The sequence below is a fragment of the Molossus molossus genome, unplaced genomic scaffold (assembly GCF_014108415.1).
Source record: "Molossus molossus isolate mMolMol1 unplaced genomic scaffold, mMolMol1.p scaffold_m16_p_6, whole genome shotgun sequence".
Lineage (NCBI taxonomy): Eukaryota > Metazoa > Chordata > Mammalia > Chiroptera > Molossidae > Molossus > Molossus molossus.
Window position 1 is genome coordinate 79,136,651 of NW_023425399.1, and position 12,593 is coordinate 79,149,243.

At 43.1% G+C, this 12,593-nt stretch overlaps 1 protein-coding gene across 3 annotated transcripts in view; it reads right to left on the minus strand.

Moving 5' to 3' along the window:
- Positions 1 to 12,593, minus strand: part of KCTD1 (potassium channel tetramerization domain containing 1) — a 192,924-nt gene that overhangs the window by 42,361 nt on the left and 137,970 nt on the right. For all 3 annotated transcript variants that reach the window (XM_036245904.1, XM_036245905.1, XM_036245903.1), the window contains exon 2: positions 409 to 587. In XM_036245904.1, the coding sequence (XP_036101797.1) occupies positions 409 to 587 (179 nt within the window). The remainder of the gene's footprint in view (positions 1 to 408; positions 588 to 12,593) is intronic.

The window sequence follows — 12,593 nt, forward strand, 5'->3', positions numbered from 1 at the left end:
GACAACAGTCTTATTTTTTCCCCTCGTTCACAGGTTGGTAGAACAAGTGATCACCTATAAAACTCTAAGAACGGGTAAGCAAGTATGTTTTAGGAAAGGACAAAAGAAAGATCTGGGGTAGAAATCATTGTCCTTTTCGTACTAAAAAACGATGAAGTTCTTCGCGGAGAGAAATAGCACAGAGCTCCCTTCTCACATGCCCTTGGCTGAGTGGCGGGTCAAGCCCTGACTTGCAGACAATTTACAGCACGTCCAAGAGCGGCCTTGGGAGCAGCGTGGCCCGTATGGCGCTTTCATGTCCTACCCCTGACCCCGGTGAGGCCACGCTGCTATGCTGGTCAAAGGAAAAACAGTTAGGTCATCAAATACATGCACTTGAGTGTGATCTTTCCGTTTTGTTTTAATTACCTCGATTCGGGGTATTTGGTGAGGGTGGCCAGGCTGCTGGTGTACATGTGGCCGCCCACGTCGATGTGGACGGGTGCATTGGATTTTGTGAGCTGTGCTGGAGTAGGAATGCCTTGGTTGTTCAGTGGAGATGCAGGAGATCTAGTGATCAGAGGTCTTGACATATTGGGCCGACTGTCCTACAGAGAGATAAGCAAGTTAGACATGTCTTCTTTTTCAGTGGAGAGAAAGACAGGAAACATACATCATAAGGAATAAGCCAGTGACTAGAGCTCATGATACTCGCTGGGCAATAAAATCAGCAAGCTCTCACTTTTGTTATAATGAATGTTAGAAAAACAAATTCTGTAACAAAGGGAAACTTCCCGTGCTCAGAACCAAGGAGCTGAACTAATGTTCGTTTCAAATCATTCTGAGCACGATGACAAGTTCTACTCATGAATTCTCGCATTTAACAACTGGGAAACGCATGTGGAGAAATACTATTCATTCCCAATGAAAAGACACTCAGCACTTAAAACAGTACACATCTAAATGAAATATGTATGCTTCATCCTTCTCTTGAAAAACTTCCTTACTGCGATGCAATTGAAGTAAATACAGACTCTTTTGGCCCTGTGTTCTACAAAATGTTTTCTTCAATTTCTATTTTTCAAATTAGGAAAAGGGGCATGACTGGTCTAGCCATCAGCTCACATACAGCAACCATGTAAACAGGTGCCTTCAGTTTATCTGTCAACTGGTGAAAAAAAAAAATCTATCCACACTCCACCCTTTGTTTCCTGTGTCTCTCCCTGTAAGACTGGGTCTTGGGATGCTTTGAAAAAAGCGTACAAGAGTCCCTCCTATTTATGGTCTCATTTTCCACGGTTTCAAAACCCACAGCCAACCACAGTCTGAAAATATGAAATGGAAAATCCTAGAAATAAACAGTTCATAGGTTTTAAGTTGTGTGTCATCCTGAGCATCATGAAGAAGTCTCTCTCCATCCCACTCCGTGGTCACAGGATGCACACGCTGTAGACACTGCCCACCCATCAGGTGACCTCCTATCGGGCTGGCTGTCACAGTACGGCAGTGCTTGTGTTCAGGTAACCCTATTTTACTTAATGGCCCCAACTTTATCATACGTACATGCGTATAAGGAAAGGCACAGTGTGTATAGGGTTTGGTATTATCTGTAGCGCCAGGCATCCCCTGCAGTTGAGGGAGGACGACTGTACCCTCCAGTGAGAAGCCTGTGCTTCAGAGCTGCAAGCAAGTTGCTCTTCTGTATGGACTCTTGAAGAGACCAGGTCCCCGGGGTGGAACAGGGACAGATGTCCATGTGCAATGTTTAATCCCACAGGCAGAGGTGCGACATGAGCACACAGAGCAGGAGGAGATCACACAGTGGCAGCAGAACCATGTACAAGAAACTGTGCTCTTTGAGAAAATGAAGTATTGCATCCTTTCCATGGAGACATTACAAATATTTCAAACACTCTCCAAACATGGCTGATTGCTTCTAGAGCCCAAACCACAGGCAAGTCAGGTCTCGGGCCCTCAATGAAGGCGTCAGATATTTGAAGTCTATAATTGAGGAATAAGCTAAAAGAGCATTTATGTCTGAATTCTGAACACCACAAGTATAGTCTCAGATATATAACATAGCCAGAGATTGTTTTCAAACATGCAGACAATGTGGGCCAAAGTCAGGGATGAGGCCTAATAAAGGGGTTCTGAAAAATGCCTTTGATGGAGATTACAAAGGGGAAGTCATCTAATTTTTGTACCTTAAAACCCAGCATGATAAAATATAAATTTGCAAAATATCATAGATTTGGAGATTAATCAAAGAACATATATGCATAAATGATCATAACTCATGGACACAGACAACAGCACAGGGAAGGTTTGGGGTTGGGCAGGGGCTGGGTGGAGAGGGGGAAAAGGGGAGGAAAATGGGGGACATCTGTAATACTGTCAACAATAAATAACACACACACACACACAGAGCCATAGATTTTATGATCTGAAATAGCTTTAGGAGTTACCTGGGGGCATAACTGTTAGACTACTTACATGTCCAGGCAAGACAGCGGATGCCCCTGCTTTCTGAAACCAGGCGTGTACTGTGAGCGGGGTGGTGACTGTGCCTTTGCACAAAATGCTGACCACCTGTGCCGTGTTTGTCTCCATGCTGAATTAAACGGAACCCAGCAGTCACAGAAAAAGAGTGAATGTTTTGTTTTTTGGGTTGAGTGATGGGTTCATGGATGTTCACTAATTATTCTTTATATGTTCCTGGATATTTTCAATAATGCACAGTAGGCATTGAAAAACCCCAAAGGATATTTATAACACAGAGAAAGTAAGTTAGTAGTTAAAGAGGTGTTGGGTAGGGGGAGAAAACCAAAAAACAAAAACATGGTTGGTAGGAAATAGAAAACAGTTTAGGTTCAGAAATATTAAGAGTCGCATTTTAAAATGTGGAGGGCGGAAAACACATTTTTCCTTTGAAAATGCTATCATATGACCCCTGCTTTTAAGAGATACACACTACCTGGCTTCCTTTTAGAAAATGATTTCCTGACTACAGATATCCCCCTCCACCCCCTCCCTGTTATAACAGCCCATCAGAGCACACTGCAGTGTCTGTAATAGTTTTTCAATTGGACACATTCTATATTCTGCCTGAGGGTGCTCAGGCGAAAATGAACAGATTTGCAGGGTTAATACTGTAGTTAGACTGTGACCTCATTCAGCACAGCTCTAACACTGCGAGGTCTATCTAGAAGGAGAAAAAAAAAAGCATAACTGATCGGTTGAAGGATTCCAGATTTCTCGGAATATATACCATTTACATTGTAAATCATAAATGTATGGATATTGCTAACTTTAAAATTAAAACCGTGTTTCTTCAGCTGTGGTTGGGGAGGGGATTAACCCCGAAGGGCAAGGGGGGAGTTTCCTGATGGCTGGGCTCAGGCTGCCTCGTCTCTTGGGAGCCCTCCCAGCTCCTCCTGGGAGCTTTTCCTGTTCTGTATGTCCCCTTAGTTAGGGTCACTTCGAAGGCATTAGCTGGTATTAGCTACAGGAGTCAAGAGTTTTCATTCAGTATTTTCTGTGTTGGTGCAGGCTGAAAGTTCTTTGAAAAGCCACAGGCTGGGGCTGGGGGAGGATCATTGGGGCTGGGGGCCTTGGCGCTGGCGGGGCCCTCGGTAGCTCCTGCGTCTACTCCAGAAGCTGTATCTCACAGCTCTGGAAACCCCCTTCCTCACCTGTGGCCGGGACTGACGCCTGCTCTTCTTCATCTAGACACTAAGGTCCCAGATGGATGTCTGGCCTGCAGCAGCCATTTCCCTAGCAGCCTGAGGAGGAGGCCAGTGCTCAGAATGGCCAACTGAGAGCCGGAGGGAGCCCGGCTCCCCACTGACATTGTTGGGACACCAAATCAACCGGCTGAGCCTCCTATCGCTCGATTCCCTGTTACTTGGGAAAATAAGTTTATTTTAAAAATGAGCTTGAGTTGGGATTTCTGTCTTGATAGAATACCCCACCCCTTGCTTTCCCCGACTGCCTCCCCATGAGGTCATTTGGCTTGGTGACACGTGGCCCATGATGCCAAAGACAGCTGCTGGCTGACAGATGAAGCAGAATTTTCTATCAGTTTTGTCATCATTCTTCAACTCTACTTTCCTGTCCGTCCTTCCCTTGACTCACTCACCCATCATGAGGTCAATTGGCATGCCTTTTTCTATTACTCCTGATCAAATGCAAACCATCAACTTTAACCAGAGGGGGTGCAAATGGCTTAGATTGCATCAACTACTGAAGAAACGGCTGGACACTCGTGTGGGTTCTGAAAGGTGGCCAGACAGCAGGCTGTCCCTGATGAAACCCCTTCTGGAACACACTCCTCACCCTGGGGAGACGAGCCCGCCCTGACACTCAGCTGCTCGGTTATTGCCCCTTCCTCGTGCAGATCACTGTGCCTTCCTTCCTCATTTATGAACAGCTCCTATGTGCCAGGCACTGTACCAAAGATGGATATGGAACAGTGAACGTGACAGACTGGTCCTTGGCCTTACTAGGCTTGCTGTTCAGTGGGAGGAGAAGCCAGAGAACACGCACCTACTACCAGGCAGGGGAAGGCCAGGGTACTATGGTCGCTTAATCAAGGAGACAGTACCCCAGGCTTGAGGGCAGGGAGGAGGGTGGGGACGGTTCACTGGAGGCAGTCTGAGCTGAGACCTGAGAGATGACAAGTCCACACATAGTGGCATGCAGGAGGGAGGGCTCCAACCAGTACTGCCGAGGCCCCAAAGTGGGAGAGCATTTTTTTCCCCTAAAGTGGCAGGATAATGCAGGGAACAGAAGCTTGTAACATCGTGGTCTGAGAACCGCAGAACTGCAGTTGACCTTTGAACAGGGATTTGAAGTATGCAGTTCAACTTATATGCAGATTTTTCCCCCAATAAATATCTGTACTGGTTTTGACCTGCGATTGGGAGTCCACAGATGTGCAGGCCGACTGTATGCACATCTGTACCAGTTTATATAGGGGATTTGAGCATCCTCGGATTTTGGTATCTGTGGGGGGTCCTGGAAAACTTAAGTTCTAGGGAAGTCAAAAGTTACAAGAGAATTTTTTACTGCATGGGGGTCAGTGCTCCTAACCTCCACTCCGTTCAAGGTTCAGCTGTAAATGATTATTTACTATGAAAAATAAATAAATAAAACTCACCCTAACATCCTTCTGTCTGGAAAAGAGTCAGATGATAAGGAAGGGAGCTAACCGCCAGCTTTCTAAACAGCACTGTCCAAAGGAACTTTCTGCAATAATGGAAAAAAACCTTCCACTTCTGCACCATGCAGTGTGGTAACTACCAGCCACAGGTGGCTACTTGAGCATCTGAAATGTGGCGAGTGCAACCAAGGAACTGAATTATTATTTTAATTTAATTAATTTAAACTTTAACTTAGGTAGCCACATGTAGCTAGCGGCTATCACACTGGACAGCGTGGTAAATTCTGCTTGAATCTTTGTTAACAGATGAAGCCCAAATCATGACGAACAGGAATTCATAACTCATGTGAAAATGGAGAGACAGTGGTATTCTAGAACTGAATACAAATGGTTTATGACCCCGCATTTTCCTCTCCCCTTCCAACACGATTTCTCTCTTCTTTATTGATTTTATGAAGATAAAATAAATGAATAGCCATACGGTGATGAAAAAGAATGATGGTGCACACACATCTGTGTGTCTCAGAGAAAGTGCTGGGGAAAGGTGCCAGACACAAAGCACATTCTGTGTGATTCCCACGAAGTTACCGACAGTAAAGCGCATCTGCGATGCCAAAGCTCAGAACACTGGCACCTGTGGGGGGTACTGACGGGGACCGAGGAAGGAGCCATCTGGAGAGCCAGAGCAGTTCTAAATCTTAATCTGGGTGGTTACACTGTTCTATCTACATGGATACCTGAGATTTACTCACTTTCCTCCCTAAAGTCTACTTAAGAAGAAAATAAACCAAAGATAATCTGAGAAAAAAACACCTCCAATCAAAACACTTTATTGCTCAGATACTCATTTACATTTGCATGAAATAGTGCCCCCCCCTTTTTTAAGCCGAAAAGATGTTTATTATTTCCTCTCATAGGAGTCACAAAATTTGACTAAAATACTCTGATGTGAGACAGCCGTCTGAGATTTCACTTTTAATCCTTCTTTCCCCCATTTCCATCCTGGGTGGGTTTCCAGTCACATTGACTGGTTTATCTTTACCACCCCCATTTCCCAGCTGCCTCCAGCCGCCGCTTCCTTGTAGCTTAATCATCCCTCTCACCCACCCAACAGAGCAGCAACGATTTTTTGGTAGGTAGGAGAATTCTTCAAGGGATTTGACTCCAGGCATCTTTCAAAAGAAGCTAATGAAAAATCTGCCTCCTAAATCTAACCTAGCTGTGTGCTGTTCAAACAGGGGCCCCAGGGGCGCTGCCTTGAACAAATGAGCTGAAGTTTAAACTGAAAGTTTTAATGACTTTATTTGTTAAGAATGTATGCCCCTGTCTTATGTCAGGTTTCACTATCAAGTTGGACTATATTACCTCTTTCACTGGGAAAAGAAACAGGTTTCTTAGGGCTATTTCCACAAAAGCATGTCAATAGTAAAATACTTACCTGTATTATTTGATGTTGTAATCCATATCATTCGATAGATCAGCAAATGAATTTAACACAAATCCTAACTTTTCCACAAATTTCAACATTCATACACTCAAGTATCATCTATATTATATGGAATGTCTGAGGCATAGAGTGTTTTGATTAATTCTATTTTCTGACAGTTGGCCAACCATTCAGGGCACGCAAACTGTACAAAGTATCTTAGTCAAGGATCCTGCTTCCTAGGATGGTAATTTGTGGTTGCCTTGGGAGTGTTATTTCAGGACTGACACAATCATATTGGACTCATCATAATGGTTTTGGAGAAAAACATCACTTTACTGACCATAGTTACTTAATCATATAACAAGACTCTCAACCATAATGTCAATGTATTTTGTAAGAGGCCTCATTTGTTTCTTAATTCACTCAAGTATTATTTACTGAGCTCCAACCAGATGTCAAGCTCTTGGTCTCTAATGACTTTAACTAAATAGCAGAATGACCCGAGGGCGGGGGGGGGGGATCTTTCCTTATAATTTCACATGAATTAAAAGAAAAAAGCACCAGCTTCAAAATTGATGAGTAATGTATATATGTATATGATCTCTGAAGTCAGCAAAGAATTAGAATGAAGTCTTCTCAGCATCCACATTTGATACCAAATCTTCCATTCACTTTATTCACAGGAGCCCCCTTCAGACTCACAAGCCTACTGACTCTTAATTCAGACATTCATGGCAAGTGTGGTCAGTGGTTTCTCAGCCCCTCCAGAAATCATCCAAACTAAGTCATCCCAAAACCAAACCCCAAACTAACTTAGATTAGAAAGTATATAACCTACTATTGAAGAAAGATTTCTGCCTAAATGGAGTAAAAATAAGAAAGAAAGGAAAAGAAAAAGAAATCTTAAAAAGAAAAACCAGCTTTCAAAACATTATATTGCTGGAAAAGTCACCTAGACAGAACACCTGCAGGGTACAGGAGAAAGCACCCTGGTTTTTGGAATCTGAAGACCTGGTTTCAGCTCAGGCTTAGCTTGTGTCATCTTGAGGAATTTACCGAACCTATCAGACTCCAGTTTCCTCATCTCTAAGACAGAGACAAATCCTCCTGCCCTACACAGAGGTGAAGCCGGCAGCGAAAGATACACGTCTGTGAGGCGAACAATACAGTGCGCACAGAGGAGGACAAAGGGAGATTCTTTCCTTCTGCACATAAAAATGAAATTTGACAAACCAGTAAACCATGTGTACAGAGGAGATGTCTATGGATCTAGTGAGACGTTCAGAGAACTTTTAAAGAAGTTGAGGAGGTAAGATCCATGCGTGAGAAAGAGTGTTTTACAATGATAAAATATTACATTGTGGGGTACAGATACATTTAAAAAATACTATAGCCCTGGCCGGTGTGGCTCAGTTGGTTGAGTGTCGTCCCATGCACCAAGAGGTTGCTGGTTCGATTCCCAGTCAGGGTACATGCTCAGGTTATGGGCTTGATCCCCCATAGGAGGTGGGCAGGAGGCAGCCGATCAATGGTTCTCTCTCATTGGTGTCTCTCTCTTTCCCTCTCTCTCTAAAATCAATAAAAATATATTTTAAAAAGTAGAACAGATAATAATGAGATGCTAATTATGTGCTTTGGAAAAAGTGTATGAAGAAGTAGAGAATGAAACCATCATATTAAGTTCATAAAATGAAATGGCACTTAAACTATATTGAGTTTTCAGATCAAAATCTTAATTTCACAGCTTAAAAAAACAGAAATCAAAAATAGGAGGCTTCAAAGTTGTTTCAGAATGACTGCAACTGTGTTAAATTAATCTGCAATTACTTCCTAATCTGAAATAGCAAAATGTTACTTACTGCTGTTTATCTATTTCAATGCTCAACCTCTGCAGACAGGGACTGAGTGCCCTCAACATGCCTTTTTGTTCTTTTCTTTTCCATAATGAAATATGTATCTGAAAAGCTCCCTTATTAGATTATCAAGCTGGGACTATGAAAAGAACGACTATTTGCCAAAACGTCACTGGTTTTTATTTTTTCCAAAAAGGAAAGTGAACTTGAAAAAAAGAGAACATTTTGATAGAATTTTGCTGTGTTTTTCATGGTTGATTCTTGGATATTTTTAAATGTACTTAAAAACATCACAGAGAGAGTATTTTTACTTTTTTTTTTAGGAAGCCCCCCCCCCCCCCCCAATGCTCACGAGAAGATGTCTGTTTGTTTATTTATTTATGTGAGAGAGGGAGAGAGACGGAGAGAAAGCGATGCCTCCTGTATGCGCTCCGACCAGATATCGTACCCACAGCCTTTTGGTATATGGGAAGATGCTCCAACCAACAGAGCCACCCTGCCAAGGCCCCCTTCTTCTCTCTCTAAAAATCAATAAAAACATATCCTCGGGTGAGAATTAAAAAAAAAAAATTAAAACACAGCATTAAAGTAAAAGCAGTCTCTGTTAATAGTTATAAAGGGAAAGGCCATTTTTGCAAAAGTATGAATATGCAACAATAAAAAATTCTGGAATCAGCCCTGGCCAGTGTTGCTCAGTGGTTAGAGCATAAGCCCTTGCATTAAAGGCCGTGGTTCGATTCTCAGTCAAAGGCATGTACCTGGGTTGTGGGTTCAATCCCTATCCCAGGTTGGGGCATGTGTGGGAGGCAACCAATTGATGTGTCTTTCTCACACTGATGTTTCTCTCTCTCTCTCCTTCCCTCCCTTCTACTTTCTCTTAAAACCAAAGGCAAAAATATCTTCAGGTGAGGATTAAAATACATATTCTGGAATCAAACATACTAAATATTAGTAGGGAGTTAGGATCAGGTGATGATGTTACAAGCAAATTCTGTTTTTGTTTTTATTCTTTTGTGTTTTACGGTGTTGAACATTTGTTACATTTGAAAATCTATAAAGTGCTGTTGTTTTAAAAGGAAAATAAGCTACTGCCCAATTAAATCAATTAATACATATTTGGCACACTGCTCTATTTTACCTTTGGAATCGGGATGTTTTGGGCATTTTTTAATCGAAGGACTGAATAAAGAAATACAGAAATAACACTGAACTTAGGGATAATGCTCCCTTTCCCCTTTGTTTTCTCGCCAGAGAGGAAACGCGCGGAACAGAAAATTAAATGGGCCTCAGGTCATGGTAAGCTCATATTTAGCCGACACCGAAGTCTATTTAGTTCGATACTGAAAGAAAGGGGCTGGAGTCTGATTTCCACCTTCTGGAGAACTAGCGGGTCACCTGTCCCTCCCCCGTCTCCTGCATTTCCAGGGCGGAAACAGCAGGAGCCAGATGAGAAAAGCTACGCGCACCGCACGCTGGGGAGGCCGGGCCCTGCGCGCTCGGGACTGAGAGGCTGGCAATGCTGCAGTACGGGGAGCTCACAGAGGGCCTTCTTGTCTGCAACCAGAAACCTCTGCACACTGTGAAGCATTATCACCACTTCACAGAGACGGAAGTTGACTCTGAGGTGAAGTGGCTCGGCCTGTAATGATCTAGTAATGAATTACGATGAGAGTTACACACTGGCCATTGTGTGCCAGGATAAGGTTACCACTCTTCATTACCAGGCTATCCGTGCTCTGGCTGTCACGAGGGAAGGGACAGATTTGCCTTGATCCGTCCACATCTGCCACTTGGTCTGTTCCAGGATGAACAAAACTGGCTGGAGGGATAGAAGGACGGTCAGTGGTCAGGCAGAAGGCAGGAGCCAGCCGGCACAGGAAGTGAGTGAACTCTTCCCCCCACCTCGGAGACCTGGCGTTTTATTTACTCCTCTGCTAGTCATAGATGTTAACTACAGGACACATCTGCCTCTAAATAGACAATAAACTTGACTTATTGACTTTCTGAATGTGGTCATAAAAATTCCTTGTCCAGCAGTGTCAACAGCTAAATTCCTTCTAATCTTGAGTCGCTGGGAACATCCTCTAAGATTCTGGGATGCCTATTGGCTTGACAGTTTTGCATTAAAAAATAAATAAATAAATAAGCAATTTAGATACACAGGTTTGTAAATATACTGGCTCTTTTTATTATTAAATCCTCACCCGAGGATATTTTTCCATTGATTTTTAGAGTGGAAGGGAGGGAGGGAGGGAGGGAGAGAGAGAGACATCAGTGAGAGAGACACATCGATTAGTTGCCTCCTGCATGACTCCAACCAGGGTCAGGGATCAAACTGCAACCCAGGTATGTGCCCTTGACTGGGACCCTCAACCCTCGACCCCGCGGTCTGCAGGCCAATGCTCTAACCGCTGAGCCAAACTGGCCAGGGCTATACTGGCTCACTCTTACTTATATAGTAGGTGTTTTTAAAAAGTTTATTTGTGCCCTGGCTGGTTTGGCTCAGCGGTTAGAGCGTCGGCCTGTGGTCCTGAGAGACCCAGGTTTGGCCCCTACTAGGGGCGCATACCTCGGTTGCAGTTTGTCCCCGGCCCTGGTCGGTTGTGCGGGTGGCAGCCACTCGATGTGTCCCTTTCACATCGATGTTTCTCTCTCTCTCTCTCTCTCTCTCTCTCTCTCTGTTCCTCTCTTTCCCCCCACTCTACCTGAACAAAAAATGGAAAAATGTCCTCAGGTGAGGATAAAAATAAATAAATAAATAAATAAAAAGTTTATTTGTTCTCTTATTCATTCATTTAGAAAATGTTTGCTGCTAGGCTGGGCATGGAGGAAATAAACTACTGAGGGAGTTGAGAGTCTAATGTGGGAATTGCACAGCAATTTCTTGATGATGAGATCCCCATGCAAATAAAATATTTTAAAATCAAATTGTGCTTCGCCCAGCCGGTGTGGCTCAGTGGTTGAGCACTGACCCATGCACCAAGAGGTCCACGGTTCGATTCCCAGTCAGGGCACATGCCCAGGTTGTGGGCCCAATCCCCAGTGGGAGGCATACAGGAGGTGGCCAGTGTTCTCTCTCATCGATGCTTCTATCTCTCTCTCCCTCTCCTTTCTTCTCTCTAAAATCAATAAAGTATTTAAAAAAAAAAATCAAATTATGCTTCAAATGCTCAGAGAATTATTTACTGACATTCCTAAGGGAATCATTTTGGGGGCAAACAATGGTTTGGTATAGCAAGGAACACACCATTCTTGGTTTTATAAATCCAGGGCATGTTATTTTTAAATAAGACATACCTATATTTGGTAATTCCACATTACAAGGATCATACTCCTAACTCTGACCCAATTACCTTTTAAAGAGGAAAGTAGTTGCAGTGCTTCTCATGGTGTTGACATCAATGAGGTTTCTAAATTCAGAAACGGTTTCCCAAGGATTTGAGAAAACAGAGACCCAAGTTTCAGGCTCAGCCATGTCACTGATGAGTTATGTGGCCTTGGAAAATTATTTTGTCCCTCACTTCAAGTTCTCCCATTCATAAGACATGCAGTCGAATCAGTTGGTCTATAATATTTTTATCGGTCCTGATGTTTTACAATTTTATGATTTTAAAAAGTGTAAACCATAGAGATTCAAATGTCTTAAGACAGTTAGCATTTTGGAGGTCAGAACTGAAATTGAAAACTCCTTTGACAGAAGGGAGAAGTGGTCATGAAATGAAAGGCATTCCAAAAGTTTGAGTGGGGAAAAAACCAACAAAAACCAAAAGAGCCAACACAGAGTTTTCTTAACAATCACAGCATTTTTTTTTTTTTGGCTGATTAGGAAGATTAAATTATAATCACTACTGCTTTTATTTTTTTAAAATTTATCTTGCCCTGGCTGGTTTGGCTCAGCAGTTAGAGCACTGGCCCGTGGACCAAAGAGTCACAGGTTCGATTCTGGTCAAGGGCACATACCTCGGTTGTGGTTCGGTCCCCAGCCCTGGTTGGGTTGTGCAGGAGGCAGTCGATCGATGTCTATCTCACATCGATTATTTCTCTCTCTTTCTCTATCCCTCCCTCACTCCCACTCTATCTGAAGACAAAAGGAAAAAAATATCCTTGGGTGAAGATGAAAAACAATTTATCTTTATTGTTGCCTTCACTGAAAGGAGGAAGTGGCCAATAA